Source organism: Megalobrama amblycephala, linkage group LG7 (assembly GCF_018812025.1).
Source record: "Megalobrama amblycephala isolate DHTTF-2021 linkage group LG7, ASM1881202v1, whole genome shotgun sequence".
Lineage (NCBI taxonomy): Eukaryota > Metazoa > Chordata > Actinopteri > Cypriniformes > Xenocyprididae > Megalobrama > Megalobrama amblycephala.
In genome coordinates, this window is record NC_063050.1 from 44,596,485 (window position 1) to 44,611,990 (window position 15,506).

General features: G+C 36.6%; 2 protein-coding genes across 3 annotated transcripts in view; one reads left to right on the plus strand and one right to left on the minus strand.

The window, feature by feature from the left end:
• The first annotated feature begins 219 nt into the window (after positions 1–219).
• haspin (histone H3 associated protein kinase) lies at positions 220–13,583 on the plus strand. 2 transcript variants are annotated; one of them, XM_048197699.1, is made up of 18 exons: positions 220–392; positions 1,178–1,352; positions 1,480–1,584; positions 3,613–3,783; positions 3,869–3,956; positions 4,074–4,672; positions 4,848–5,640; positions 6,293–6,467; positions 7,503–7,660; positions 8,391–8,576; positions 9,182–9,267; positions 9,349–9,411; positions 9,598–9,689; positions 9,774–9,853; positions 11,338–11,426; positions 11,529–11,671; positions 13,051–13,153; positions 13,248–13,583. In XM_048197699.1, the coding sequence occupies exons 2-18, from the start codon at positions 1,186–1,188 to the stop codon at positions 13,450–13,452; spliced, it is 3,303 nt and encodes a 1,100-aa protein (XP_048053656.1). In that variant the 5' UTR covers positions 220–392; positions 1,178–1,185; the 3' UTR covers positions 13,453–13,583. The 2 variants fall into 2 exon arrangements, with proteins under 2 accessions (XP_048053656.1, XP_048053657.1); XM_048197700.1 differs by having other exon boundaries at positions 1,181–1,352.
• Positions 13,566–15,506, minus strand: part of fam184b (family with sequence similarity 184 member B) — a 44,665-nt gene continuing 42,724 nt past the window's right edge. Inside the window, exon 19 of the mRNA XM_048197698.1 lies at positions 13,566–14,257. Within this exon, the coding sequence (XP_048053655.1) occupies positions 14,167–14,257 (91 nt within the window). The 3' untranslated portion in view covers positions 13,566–14,166. The remainder of the gene's footprint in view (positions 14,258–15,506) is intronic.

Consider the following 15,506-nt stretch of genomic DNA (forward strand, 5'->3'; position numbering starts at 1 on the left):
AAACTAGTTTTAACTAGTTAAAAGAGGAAACAGGTAGAGAAATCTATCTATCTATCTATCTATCTATCTATCTATCTATCTATCTATCTATCTATCTATCTATCTATCTATCTATCTATCTATCTATCTATCTATCTATCTATCTATCTATCTATCTATCTATCTATCATCACCTCACACTCCATCCCAGTAGGTGGCGGAATATGCACCATAAGCTGGTTTGTCAACCGCCATAAAACAAAAAACAAAAGAAGAAGTTTGAATCCGAGCGCCGAGAGGTTTATCATCATGATGAGTGATACTGTTCATTGTTTTTTTAATAGAAGACTTTTTATTTTTTAATTATACAGTTATTAAATAATCTCGGATCTGTATGTAGATAACACGTCGAGGTAAATTCGATTGTCAACAAAATAACGCTTTTTATTTTGTAAAATATGCGCTGTGGTTTCAAATACCGGTTTGTCATTCAGTGGATTTCGGATTAGCTTTAGTGTTTTCTCTCAAGAATTAACCGATAATTTCGATTAATTTCCAAATTTAATTTAAAAGTGCAATTTTAGAAACTAAAATCGTTTCAAGTCCAGGACATTTTTTCTTGAAAATATCTAACGTTATGTTTGAAAACTGTCACAAAAATGTCACTGTTCTCGATTGTTTAGTTCACGTTTATTGTCTGCTTCTGTTGGGTTTTAGTGTTTATTTTTTTTTTAGTATTAGTATACAAACTGTTTTAGGAGGTTTTGGGAATAATAAGCAGTTTCACATTCAATTCTCTAGGAAATGTAATAGCAGTAATGCCGATTTCATTCTTATTGACATTTTTAGATCATCTGCATCTGTAAAGATTGTTGTCCTGTAACATCAAAAATACAGTAAATAAATAAATAATAATAATACCAGAAGTTCTGGACTGGGAAGCTTAAGCATTATTAATGAAGTGTTACAAATGAAACAATTTGTTGTCTTTACAGAAATAAGTTCATTAGCAAAGGGATTACATCTATGCTTTTTTTTAAATAAATACTTGCATTGCAAGATATACTTACTTTTAATCAGGTTGTGCATTCCCTGTGATTTGAACACATGACCTTGCCGTTGCGATCACTTGCTCTGCCAAAAAATAGTGTTATGTTGTTTCTCCATTTTTATATAATAATATATTAATTCTACTCAGTAGTAAAGATGAATGCAAGAGGAAAAAATGGGCCAGTGTTTATCAAGACATACAGTAAACGAATGCGAAAGGTGGAGCCTTGGTTCTCCCCTGACCTGAAGAAAGCAGCTTTCTCTTTTTCAAGCACTCCTTCATCAGATCAGTCCATGCCAGAGGCCACACAACCCAAGAAACGGTAAAAAATGCTCACCTACTTATTCATTATCATTGCCATTTTATATTACAAAAGTGGTTTAACTTTCCTATAGTCAAGCTGTTATTATCCATGCCTTTTAATTTATCATACCTTTCTCTGTTCTAAGGAGGATAATAGAAACAGCCTCCCGCCCTGCTAAGAGCAAAGGAATGACTGCCATAAAGGAGAACATGAGTGATGAGGAAAACTATTCACCGACCTCACCATTCAGGTAGAAATGCCACACCAGAACACACATTTTACTAAATGTAAAATCCACGTTGTTCCAAACCCGCAAGACCTTCTTTCATCTAAGGAACACAAATTAAGATATTTTTTATGAAATCCGAGAGGTTTTTAATCTCCGATAGAAAGCAACAAAATTACCACATTCAAGGTACAGAAAAGTAGTAAAGACATTGTTAAAATAGTCAACTTGACTGCAGTGCTTCAACCTTAAAGGGTTAGTTCACCCAAAAATGAAAATTATGTCATTAATGACTCACCCTCATGTCGTTCCAAACCCGTAAGACCTCCGTTCATCTTCGGAACACAGTTTAAGATATTTTAGATTTAGTCCGAGAGCTTTCTGTCCCTCCATTGAAAATGTATGTACGGTATACTGTCCATGACCAGAAAGGTAATAAAAACATCACCAAAGTAGTCCATGTGACATCAGTGGGTTAGTTAGAAGTTTTTGAAGCATCTAAAATACATTTTGGCCCAAAAATAACAAAAACTACGACTTTATTCAGCATTGTCTTCTCTTCCGGGTCTGTTGTATATCCGCTTTCACTCCACAGTGACGCTGCTGCTTCTTCTTTCCTGTTTTACGGCGGTTGGCATCCAGCTTATTGGTGCATTACTGCCCCCTTCTGCTCCGGACAGTGACGCGATTAGGATATCCGCGACATGCACACCTACGCACCATTTTAAAAATTATAGCAATACCAAAATACAAACAATGTAGAATAGCTTGAATACAGCGTGCGTCTCCCTCAGACTGTAAACGAAGCTCTGGCGCACTAGATAACACATCATCAGCGTCACTGTCCGGAGCAGAAGGGGGCGGTAATGCACCAATAAGCTGGATGCCAACCGCCATAAAAAAGGAAAGAAGAAGAAGCAGCGTCACTGTGGAGTGAAAGCGGATATACAACAGACCCGGAAGAGAAGACAATGCTGAATAAAGTCATAGTTTTTGTTATTTTTGGACCAAAATGTATTTTAGATGCTTCAAAAACCCACTGATGTCACATGGACTACTTTGATGATGTTTTTATTACCTTTCTGGACATGGACAGTATACCGTACATACATTTTCAATGGAGGGACAGAAAGCTCTCGGACTAAATCTAAAATATCTTAAACTTTGTTCCCGAAGATGAACGGAGGTCTTACGGGTTTGGAACGACATGAGGGTGAGTCATTAATGACATAATTTTCATTTTTGGGTGAACTAACCCTTTAATGTTATGAAGTGAATACTTTTTATGCAAAAAAATAAAACAAAAATAATGTAATCATTGTAATCTGAATCAAATATCCGTTTGTATGTGTTTTTATATATATTCTGATTAAAAGTTTTGCACACGTGCTCTGTGTGTGACGTCATATCATTCACACTTGCGGAGACAACCATGAACGTGACACCAAGAGAGCTCATCGTTATTTTTACCCTGTTGGCATACACATTTAAAAATCTTTACAACTAAAGACGTGAACGTGAACTTGCGCAGTGCATAATGCGTGTCAACATTGCACTGCATGTGCCCCAGAGACTTCTGAACACGATTGAGAAAGTCGTTGGATTCAAGCATTTACATGGTCGATTCGGATCAAGCTCAATTGGATCGATTTTTAAGTGTTTACATGAAAGTTTTTCAATCCGATTGAGCCGTCAGTCCGATTACAAATGGATAATTTGGGTGCATGTAAACATGCTCTCAGATTTCATCAAAAACATCTTAATTTGTGTTCTGAAGTTGAACGAGGGTCTTACGGGTGTGGAATGACATGAGGGTGAGTACTTAATGACAGAAATTAAATTTTTGGGTGAACTTACCCTTTAATTAACATTTACAGAACTGCAAAATTTCATTTTTTATTTCTTTGTACTTTTTTGAAACAGCTAGTAATGTTTCTTGAATTTAACCCCAAATCTTAATTTACTTATATTTTGAATATTCTAAAACCCATTATAAATGGACTAAACAGTTGTTATCCTTTTCTTCATTGTTCTGTATGGCTGTTTCTATAGAAAGAGGACAAATGCAAAACCAGTAAGGACTACAGCTAAGAGAAAGACTGGAACAACAAAAAGGGCAAAAAGAAATAAACAATTAATGCTAAGCAGCAGCAGTGAAAATGATGATGAGTCCTTTACGATGAAAAAAGTCCATGCAAAAATGTCTGCTGATGAATGTGCTGGGTAAGTCTTGTTATACATTTTGTAAAATATCAGAAAATCATTGTTTCTTGAGTCCATATGAGTGAAATGCTTTATATCTTTGTAGTTCCAAGAAAGTGTTAGACCCTCCCCATTTGAGCAGGTTTGTCACACATCGCAAAAGACCACCACCACCCATCCAGACTAAGAAAATTGTAAGTAACAGTATTTATTGCAAGTAGCAGTTTTATGTGTGTGCAAGAGAGAAAATGCTGAAGGATTGTCATTGAAACATCAGTGTTCTTGTTTCTCCCCCTTCTCTTTTCACCTAGTCTGTTGTTCTTCACCGCACACTAAATTCCTCAGATGATTTCCTCCCTTCGATCTCCCAAAACAAGTGCAAGAAGCTGTTCTACATGAAAAACCATGACTCAAATAATCATGCCACTAACAAGAACCGCAAACGCACACAGAACCGTGTGACTCTGGCTGAGGTCTCTTTCAATGATAGCGATGACCAGCAGCTCCCAAGTAAGCGTCCCCTGCTGTCCAGCACCCCTTCACTGGTCTGCAGACAGCTCCAAAACTTACCAGAGCCCTCCATCAGTGAGATCTCCTCCCTCAGCTTTGATGAACTTCACCAACCTATTGAAAATGACAACAGCGCTCATAGTTTGAAGAATATTAAAGAGTGTGGCCACACTCCACGAGAGAAGACAAGTCAGCAGTTCCCAAACCCAGACATCTCTTATGGAGAGAGAGTGGAGGGTGAAGAGGATGCAGATGTGGAAGAGAGAACTGAGGATGGAGAGAGGGATCAGAGAAAAGAAGGATGTGCAGCAGAGGCCATGTTTGCACAGGCAAGCAGAGGTTTTGGACACATGTCAACGCTGTCACACCTAGAATCCTTAGCAGAGGACCTAAAGGAGAGGTGAGTAATGGGTGCTTATTTAGAAAGAGAAACATGATTTTCATGATTTATTAATGTTTTTTAAATAAAGAGTGTGTGTGTTCGTACCTTCAACTGGTAGTGTATGTAAAAATTTCATGTTTTTATTTGAATAAAAAGTTTCAATTCAGTTTTGTCTGTTTATTTTGATATATAGGTGTCGCAGAGTGGATGTAGCCTTAACGCTCAAAAGAATAGATGTCTCAGAACATCTCTCTGTACAAAACAGCAGGAAACAGGAAGAGAAGATTGCCACAGACTGTTTGGAGTCCTCTGTGGCAGCAACTAGTCAGAAAAGCCAAACCTATGTAACTGTATCATCCAGATGCTCTTCACTATCCAACCTGTCCCTCTATATCTCCTCCTCTAAGTCTCTTTCCACTGCTCCTTTAACTGAAGCTAATTGCTCAAATCTGTCCCTTATTGACCGTCTTAAGGCTGAATGTCTGTTATCTTCCCTCACTGTTTGCATTCCCCGTCTTGACTTGGCTGCGTATCCTTTGGTCCACCAGGGGGCAACAAAAGCACCCTGCACTTACTCCTCATGCATACTCCCCATCAGCCACAGGGACATTGCCACCTCTCCACCTTTTAAGGAGACAGGGATTGTTATCCCAAACAGTCCAATAAATCATAGGACTCCCAGTAATGCTGAATCAGTTGTTCGACACTTGTCTGCATCATTCCAACCACCTCCAGTCTCTCCACCTGCCTCTGCAACTCATAGCAAAACACGACCACCTGCTGTGCCTAAAGAACGCACAGGTGCTGGTACTGGCACAGGTCGTAAAGTTTGTGTGAGTGGACTGAATGTCAGCCGCTGGTCAAAGAGGGGTATTGGAGAGTTCAATGAAAAACGGAGGAAAAAGGAAGGACGAACAAAGGCTGCGTCAGGAGACTACAGTTCCGGGTGCAGCATGCTATCTGCTGGAGCAGACACTTATGTAGCGGTCAGTTATCATTGTCAAGAATACATTTTTGTGCCTATTATTCTGCTATAATATTCACTCATTTTCTCACATTCTTTTTTGATAACTAATTGAAAATGTTTGTTTTATTTATGTATCATTCAAAATACACCTTTCACTGGACTACAGTGCACAGCAATCCACTTTACAATTGAGAATTTTGAACCATTTACTCATAATACATTCTTGCATTCCATCTGTATTTCGGAATACATCGGAATTGCTTATTTCAAATTTTATTACAAAATGTATGCATGAGTCAAGGGGAATGTATTTTTATTATTATTATTATTATAATTAAAATATTTAGTTATTTTAAAAAAATATTAATCACACTAAAATTAGCATGTTAAACTGACAGACCCATATTTTATTTTTTTAACAGTAGCAAAATAAATATGGGTCTGTCAGTTTAACATGCCAATTTTAGTGTGATTAATATTTATGTACTAATATATATATATATATATATATAGTACATAGAATGTGAAGTCACCCCTAATACAAAAGATTGTCTGTGTTTATGCCCCCTTCCCCCCCATTTTTCTGAAAGAAAAATGCCATTGTTTTGCTGAAACAAAACATTGTAACCAAATGTTTCAGCTGCTTGTCTTTTTTCTGTGTGTTCATGCAGGAAACAACATGTGGCTGGCTGCAGGGCACCAGTGGGATTGGTCTAGCTGTGACACCTCTCAGAATGGAGCAAATGAATCTCTCCTCCATCCTGGCCAATTTTACTCCTGACACACTCACGACACACTCCTGGGGCCGACTAAAGGCTGCGTTGTCACTTCACAAGAAGAAAACTGGTATGTGTTTACAGCAGACCAGATAAAGCCAGTAGACAAAAACAAAAAGTCTTTGATTCATATACCAAACTACCCAAAGTTTGCTTACTCGAGAACTTAAGGCATTTTACATGGTACGTGATGGGTGGCTTTTGGTGCCACCTTTGTTCTGTTACCTCTCACCCTTAAAAAAACTTAAGCATGTAAAATGTCCTTAAAGGGATAGTTCACCCAAAAATGAAAATTTGATGTTTATCTGCTTACCCCCAGTAGATCCAAGATGTAGGTGAATTTGTTTCTTCAGTCGAATGCAAATTATGATTTTTAACTGCAACCGCTGCCGTCTGTCAGTCAAATAATAGCAGTGGATGGGAACTTCTACTGTAACAGTAAATAAAACTTGCTTAGACAAATCCAAATTAAACCCTGCGGCTCGTGACGACACATTGGTGTCCTAAGACACGAAACGATCGGTTTGTGTGAGAAAACGAACAGTATTTATATCATTTTTTACCTCTAATACACCACTATGTCCAACTTCGTTCAGCATCCTGTTAGTGAGGTCAAAAAACCCGCTCTGCTGACGGAAGTGATGTCTCGCCCATATACTTCAATGAGCGCGAGACATCACTTCCTTTGTCAGAGCGCGATCAGACCTCACTAACCGGAAGCTGAACGGAGTTGGACATAGTGGTGTATTAGAGGTAAAAAATGATATAAATACTGTTCGGTTTCTTGTACAAACCGATCGTATCATGTCTTAGGACATCAATGCGTCGTCATGAGCCGCAGGGTTTAATTAGGATTTGTCTATGGAAGTTTTTTCAACTCTTATTGTTCAAGTTCCCAATCACTCCTATTATTTGACTGACAGACGGCAGCGGTTGCAGTTAAAAATCATAATTTGCGTTCGACTGAAGAAAAAAAGTCACCTACATCTTGGATGCCCTGGGGGTAAGCAGATAAACATAAAATTTTCATTTTTGGGTGAACTATCCCTTTAAGTTCTTGTCACTTTTCCTAAAATGTTATGTATAAATCATGTGTGTACCACAGCATTTCCCACTCCTCGGCGCTTGGTACAGTCTCAACTGAAGTCCCCAGGCTTTGGTTTTCCAGCTGACATCAGTGTAGACCTGTTTGCTTCCCCTCTCTGCACACCTTCCAGAATCGCACCTTTACGCATGATCCAGTCCACCATGAACACTCCCATGGTAAAGACACAGAGAGATTTATGTGTTCACTCTTCAACACTAATGAACAATTGTTATGTAAATAAAGGTCTCTTTTAATTCTAGAAAATGTATTCCTAATAAATATATACAGTTTGCATTGTTTATTCATATTTCAGAAATACTTAAATAATTATATTTCTTTTAGTTTTGCATTTGTCTCAAAAGAGAATTGAGTTTTTTCTTCTTTTATATTTCTATACTTCTCTATGGAAGCTTGTTTCCACCATGAAATAAAAAAGGCAATTGTAAGTTATATCTCGCATCACTGGATTTTTTTTCACAAAATTGTGAGATATAAACTTGCAGTTGTAAGAAAAGTTCAGAATTGTGAGAGTCACAATTACCTTTTTTTTTATTAATTTTTTTTTCTGTGGCAGAAACAAGCTTCCATGCTCAACCTCTTTTGAACCATTTTTGTTTTATATAATTTTCCTGTTTTGATAGGACTAAGACATATATACACAAACACCATATGAAAATTTTTGTTAATGTGCATGCTTTTGCGTATGTTAAGAGTTATATAATAGAATAATGTAAAGTCTACAATTTAATAGAATTTTGTTTTAAGCTTTTCTTTCAGAGTTAGTGTACACTCTCAGATAATTCATGTCTCTTTATTCCAGATATTTCTCTATTACAGAAAATCTCTATGATTTCTCTATGATGTCTCTTTTCTCCCATTTTTACTCTCCTCCATTGTCTGTTCTAGACTTCATATGACGAGGATATCAGCGATGCAGAAAAAGTGTATCAGGAATGTCAGCAGAGCGGCCCACTTTCCTTTAGTGACTGTATCCCTCCAGCTCGCATGAAACACTGCAACAAGATTGGCGAAGGGACATTTGGAGAGGTCTTCTCAACTATAAATGATTCCGATGAGACAGTCGCTCTCAAAGTATGTGCACAATTTAATTATATACAATTTCATTGTAGAAGCATACCAACTATTGTCTTACACATCACAGGGTGACTTAAAGGTGCTCTAAGCGATCCTGGGTGGAGTAACGTACTGTTGACGTTCGAAGTGTTGTCAAACAAAACAGAGGCTAGCTAGACCTTCCCTCCTCCTCCTCCCCCTCCCCTCAGTGCTTCCTGAAACAGTCATGAACGCGCATTTAAAATCATTCTTGTCGGTTATTGGCTGGAGCATGTTTATTATGTTTTGTGGTCCAGGCTGCACCAGTTTGTTTTTATTGCCATTTTCGTAGCTTGTGGTGACTACAGAGACCGTGTTTTTTTACAGTGTGTTCAGGGGACAGGCAGCTAGTGGATAGTGAGGAGATGTTTGCTGTATGTGACAAAAAATGTTTTGGCCTAAAAACGCGTGACATCACTTAGAGCACCTTTAATGCAAATACATGTAATGTATATAGTAAGTTCAAAATGTTAAATATTATCTAAATATGTGAATAGATGTTTAATCACTGATTTGTAAGCATAATTATTTCTTAAACAAAATACAAAAATGATTGAAGTGATGTTAAAATGTAATTTCTATAGATCATTCCAGTGGAAGGCAGTCAGCAGGTCAATGGTGAACACCAGAAAACATTTGGTGAAATCCTCCATGAAATCATCATTTCCAAGTAGGATCTCTAACATAGCTCAGCAATTATTTTTTGAATGAATGGTGTAAATATTCAAACACATCTTCAATGTTCCTACAGAGAGCTGAGCAGCCTTAACATAAAGGAGATTAACAAGACAGATGGTTTCATTGGGCTCAACAAGTATGCTGCTTTTCTTTTTTTTTTCTTTATTTCTTTTTTAGCAAACTGAAGTGTAAAATGAGGTGATTGGAAGTTTTAATGTGTTATAGTTCTAAGAATGCACACATAGAAAAGGAAATTTTATTTTGAAAGAAATCGTTTTTCTGTAATTTTCCTTTTTAGGTGAATGTTTTGTTTACTTTTTAGTTTACATTGTGTCCGTGGACGTTATCCTGAAGCTCTGCTCAAAGCCTGGGACAAGTTTGACCATCAAAAGGGATCAGAGAATGACAGACCTGGTAAGCTAAATGTGTAAACAATACATATGCCTTTAAATAGTTTTATATTTAATGTCCATTAATATATTGATTCTGTTGGCACAGATTTCTTTGATGACGAGCAGTTGTTTTTAATCCTGGAGTTTGAGTTTGGAGGGAGTGATCTAGAGAATATGAATGGAAAGGTACTTGTGCACAGATTTCCTTCTTTATACAATGCTTTTGTCATTGTATGGGTTAACCCTTAAACAGGCAAGAGTGAAAAATGATCAGAAAAAAATCAAAAAAGTCACTTTTTATATCATCTGGACATAAGTAAAACATATCCAAAGGAATTTTTGTAATATTTTTGTATTTTTTGAGTTGTATCTATTATACTATAATACTATAAAAAGCCAAAGTCATCAATATTTCTATGATTTATTTGATGCAAAAAAAATAAAAAATTAATATGCAAAATATACTGCATGTAGGACATGTCTCAGTGTACTAAAATTGAGGCGTACACATTTCTTGTATTTTTACACTACTGAACTGTCTCGGCTTCAACCTCAGGGGTGGGCAACTCTAGCCTTAGAGGTCCAGTGTCTATCATCCCTAATCAATCATATAATGTAATTTATGATACAACTTATAATTTTAAAACATATAAAAACATATAGGCCCAGTTTCACAGACAGGATTTAGACTAAGCCAGGATTAGGCCTTTGTTCAATTAGGACATTTAAGTAGCTTTTATAAACGTACCATAGAACAAACATTGCTGGAGTGCATCTTGAGACAAAACAATGGCACTGACATATTTTCAGATATGTCAGTGCAAGTTGCTTTCAGTTAAAACAGCTCAAACATGCATTTTAGTCTGGGACTACCTTAAGCCTTGTCTGTGAAACCGGGGGAATAAAATGTAAACCTGGAGACTCAGGTTAGATTTTTCTGGTGTGTTTGCACAATATTTTTTTTAACTCAAAATTAGTCTTGTCAAAAGTATGTATCACGAAACCAAGTTGGTACTGAAATTTTAAAAACGAGCGCTGTTGAGCGGATTCGTAAACGCCTGATTGACCTTTGTGTTGACGTGCTCATCAGATATGTCAGTGATTGACTACAATGATCAATGCACGGTAGCATTTGAATTTGAATTTGAAAGTGGGAGCATTTTAAAGCAGGCGTCTATCAGTGGACCATCTGCTGATGGATGCCTGCTTTAAAATGCTCCACTGATAGACGCCTGCTTTCAAACGCTCCAGTGTCTATTTGCAAGCGCTCGGTGAAGAGCGTCATTGATGTCTATTTACAACATGTTTTTGAAGCTTTGATTATTGTAGCCAATCACAGACATATCTGATGAGTGCGTCAACACAAAGGCCAATCAGAGATGTTTACTAATCCGCTCAACAGCACTCAAAGCGTCATATTTTTTTTAAAATTTCAGTACTGATTTGGTATCGCGGTTGTTATTTTTTACTTTTGATCTTAATTTGTTTGGAAGAAGAATGAAAATCTAATAGGTTTGAAATGACACGAGGATAAGTATATAACAAATTTCATTTTTGGGTGAACTATCCCTTTAAGAATTACTGTAATATCTAAACCTATTAATTAGAAGTGGAGTGTCCATATACTTTGATCTATATTGTATCAAGTTTGTTTGTGTGTACCATTGCAGCTAAGTTCCATGGCCCAGGCCAAGAGTGTTCTACATCAAGTCACTGCAGCTTTGGCTGTAGCTGAGCAAGCCCTGTGCTTTGAACACAGGTAACAAGTCTGAAGCTGAAATTTAAATGTAGATGTAACTTGCATACAAATTTCTTTATATGTTTTCAGTGTAAGCTTAAGTGGTGTGTGCTGACTTTTCAGAGATCTTCATTGGGGGAACATCCTGGTGAAGAATGTTAAGCACAAGCACAACGAGTTCATTCTGAATGGAACAGTGCATTCCGTAGAGACACGAGGGGTTCACGTCAACATTATTGACTACTCACTCTCACGCCTGGAGATCGGTCAGTGCAAGGAAAAACTTTCTCTAACTCTTCTTGGCGCAAATAGTTTTCTGTTCCATGAATTTAGTTTTTAAGGTATTAGAGTTGCAAATCCCATGCTTATTAACAATTAGAGATAAATTAATTTTGCATGTATCCCCCTAGCCTCACTCTTAAAATGGTGATTTTTGGCCTGACTTCAGAGGCCTTCCTTCCTTGACATTCTCAACTGCATCTAAGGCTCGGTTTACACCTGGTATTAAGATGCGTTTTGCTAGATCGGATCACAAGTAGATGAGGGAGACACATACACGTTTACACGTGATGTTTTAATCCATCTCTTTTGTCCACTTTTGACCACTTCTGTCCTGATTTCTTTAAAGGGTAGGGTCTATGGGCAGGTAAATGTATCCAATATATTTGTATCTAATGGGCAAAATAAGCTCAAACAATTTACATTTGAAAGAGACCGGAGATGGTGAAAGAATATAGGCGGAAGCTTTAGTTTCTGCTCTAATATCCGCAAAAACCACGATGAACGCGGTGAGTACATTAGAAATCTGAACATTGCGCTTGGTACGTTTTTTATTTTCAAACCAAACTTGGGTCCAGCCGACAAAGTATAAACCCTGTCTGGCTAGCGCACTTCCCATAATTTTTACACATTAGGTCAGTAGGCAGAGAGTAGACCGTCTTTTGTGACTGTTTGAACACATTCAACCACACAAGGGTCTACACTACAAAAGCAGTCCGGTCAAATGCATTTGACTACCTCTGGAAGTGGTTAAAAGTGACAAGCTCAAAACATTTTAGACCCCGTTTACTCCTGTATTTAGTGTTGTCCATTTGTGATCTGATTGACCAAAACACATCCTAATACCAGCTGTAAACAGGGCCCAATAATTAATATCATACAACATTATTTTGCAACAAATACAACAAATGAGTCTTTAATGAAAATTTTTTTATATATATAAATGTTGTTGATTGCATTTGTGAAGCTTAACCATTCCATGATCAAAATAAACTTAAATTTCCCATGAATTAACTACAAATTAATATTTGGTCCCAAACTAGCTAGCCATTAGTAAAGGACAAGGATTGTTTCAATGTTGGTAGTATGTGTAAATTAACTTTAAATGGACTTTTTCTCCATGCTACCTGCATGCTGGACTGTAACATAGAGAAAGAGTACACATTGTTCATTTACATATTCTATAGTCATTGTAACAATGCAAAGTCGGTTGAAAATTTATGATTGTATCCTTTAAGAGAAAGTTTAGGTAAAATTGGCAACTTTTACTCTTGGTACAAGAGTTGCACATATAGTAAACCTGATACACATGAGTTGGAAAATGTTCTAAATGTTTGAAAACTCTCTCTCTCTTTCCCTCTCTCAGATGGACTGACAGTGTCATGTGATATCTCTTCAGATGAAGAGTTATTTATGGGTCAGGGAGATTATCAGTTTGAAATCTACCGCCTAATGAAGAAAGAAAACAAGTGTGTGCTTCAGCCTCAGAAAGATATTTAAAATTCTTTCATTCTAAATCAAGGATTGATGATTCTCATTCTTTTTTTATTCTCTCTTTCTCAGTAACTGCTGGTCCACATATAATCCCCATTCCAATGTGTTGTGGCTGCACTATCTGGCTGATAAGCTTTTGAGCATGAGCTACAAAAACAAAGCCCAGTCCAACCAGCAGAGGACACTGAAGAGCGCCCTCAAATCTTTCCAGTCGGAGATACTGAATTATCCGTCAGCTACAGAAGCTCTTATGAACTGCAAGTTCTTTCAGTGAAACGTTTGTTTTAATTAACACAATATATAGACCTGTATAATTAGTTAGTAATGAGTTGTTCTAATGTTCTGTAAAAATATATTGAAAACAAATAAAGAAAATGGGCAATCATGCAATTTAAAAAACAAAAATATGTAATTTATTAATACACATTAATTATCTTGAGATAGTTAAGAGTTTTGGCATAGTATGGCAAAACCAGCTATTCTTGCATTCTATTTTTGTTTAAGAAAAGTCTCAACATTCCACAACACATTTCCAGCAATCCAAACCTAGCAGTTCATTTTATTAATTAACAGGTCCATGTTGGATTTGATGCAGAACTGTTCAGTCTTTTTTTTTAGACCTTGTATAATCATCCTTTAGCTGGGAGAGACCACACGTGAAGCATCAATGGAGAAAGCCTCTACACAGGAACATTCTCTTCTTTCAGGTCTTTGATATGCCCACCTTCTCCATGACCTTAGAATCCTGTTGTCCTTCATCGTTCTGAATTCTTTATGACCGAATGCATAATCTCTTTATTTTTGTAACAATTTAAGACATTGGGTCTGTGTGCTGCATTTTGTTAAACAGGATAAAAGTGAGATGCATCCTGTAGAAAAGCTTATTTGGTGTTAGCTTGCAGTTGAGTGTAATTATGCAGAAAAGGAAACTTTGGTGATCCTGTTCTCAATATGTTGGGACAGATACAGCCAAATGTTCAGTGGGACCTCAAAAAGAGAAATATTTGGTGAACCACTCCTGTTTTTGGGGGTCTTGTCCATCAGACCCTGTTTCAATAACCCTCTGCTCAGCAGGAGTCCTGAAACACAAGCACAAGATAAGAACCAGAAAAGTAGATATGACATCTTGGGAGGGGAAAAAAAAAAGTTGTCAAGCATCAGACTTTTTACCATTGAACCAGGAAAGGGGTGTTTACGTCTACGGACATCATGACTAGGTTATAATGCATGCACCTAATTTATGACATAAGAGCATTAACACTTTACAATAATTAGTTTCAAACACTTTACAATCCCATTAGGTAACATATAGTCAAACCAAAATGTATTCAGACACCTTGAACATTTCATTCATTAAAACAGTTTATTCACTATAATTAAAAAAATGGTAATAAAATATTACGATCTCAGAGTTAAACTCAGAAAAAAATAATCTTAATTATGTCAGATAACACTTAAGCAAAACATGGTCAGGTCAAAGTTTCTGAATATTTTTTGGTTACAATTTATCAATTTTACTGGTAGTCCACTGTATGAAGAATTTTTGGGTATAATATGTCATTTTGCTATCCTCACTTACATAAATGAACTATAGTGTCCTGCACCCACTAGTAAAAATATATAATTTTTTGGTTTGACTGTAAGTTAATGTATTAACTAACAATGTGCAACTAATTTGCTTCTGTGTTTATTAATCTTCATTAACATTGGTTAATAAAAATACAACATTCAACGTTCATTGTTAGTCATCTCCAGTCCATTAACATTAGTTAATGCTCTGTGAACTAACATAAACAACAAAACAGCTGCATTTTTATTAACATTAACAAATGTTAACAATGGTGCTAACAATGCTGAGTTTGATAATGCATGCATGAATGCATGAACTCATTAAATCTTGAATGCAATGGTTGCTCTGGATAAATTAAAGGGTTAGTTCACCCAAAAATGAAAATTCTGTCATTTATTACTCACCCTCATGCCGTTCCACACCCGTAAGACCTTCGTTAATCTTCGGAACACAAATTAAGATATTTTTTTTTAAATCTGATGACTCAGTGAGGCCTCCATAGCCAGCAATGACATTTCCTCTATCAAGATCCATTAATGTACTAAAAACATATTTAAATCAGTCCATGTGAGTACAGTGGTTCAATATTAATATTATAAAGCGACGAGAATAGTTTTGGTGCGCCAAAAAATACAAAATAACTTATTTAGTGATGGCCAATTTCAAAACACTGCTTCATGAAGCATCGGAGCACAATGAATCAGCGTATCGAATCATGATTCGGATCGCGTGTCAAACCGCCAAACTGCTGAAATCAC

Coding starts and splice junctions, on each gene's coding strand:
- haspin (XM_048197699.1), top strand. CDS start 1,186: ATGAATGCAAGAGGAAAAAATGGGCCAGTGTTTATCAAGACATACAGT. Junction 1,353..1,479: donor GCCACACAACCCAAGAAACG/GTAAAAAATGCT, acceptor CTCTGTTCTAAG/GAGGATAATAGAAACAGCCT. Junction 6,468..7,502: donor ACTTCACAAGAAGAAAACTG/GTATGTGTTTAC, acceptor TGTGTACCACAG/CATTTCCCACTCCTCGGCGC.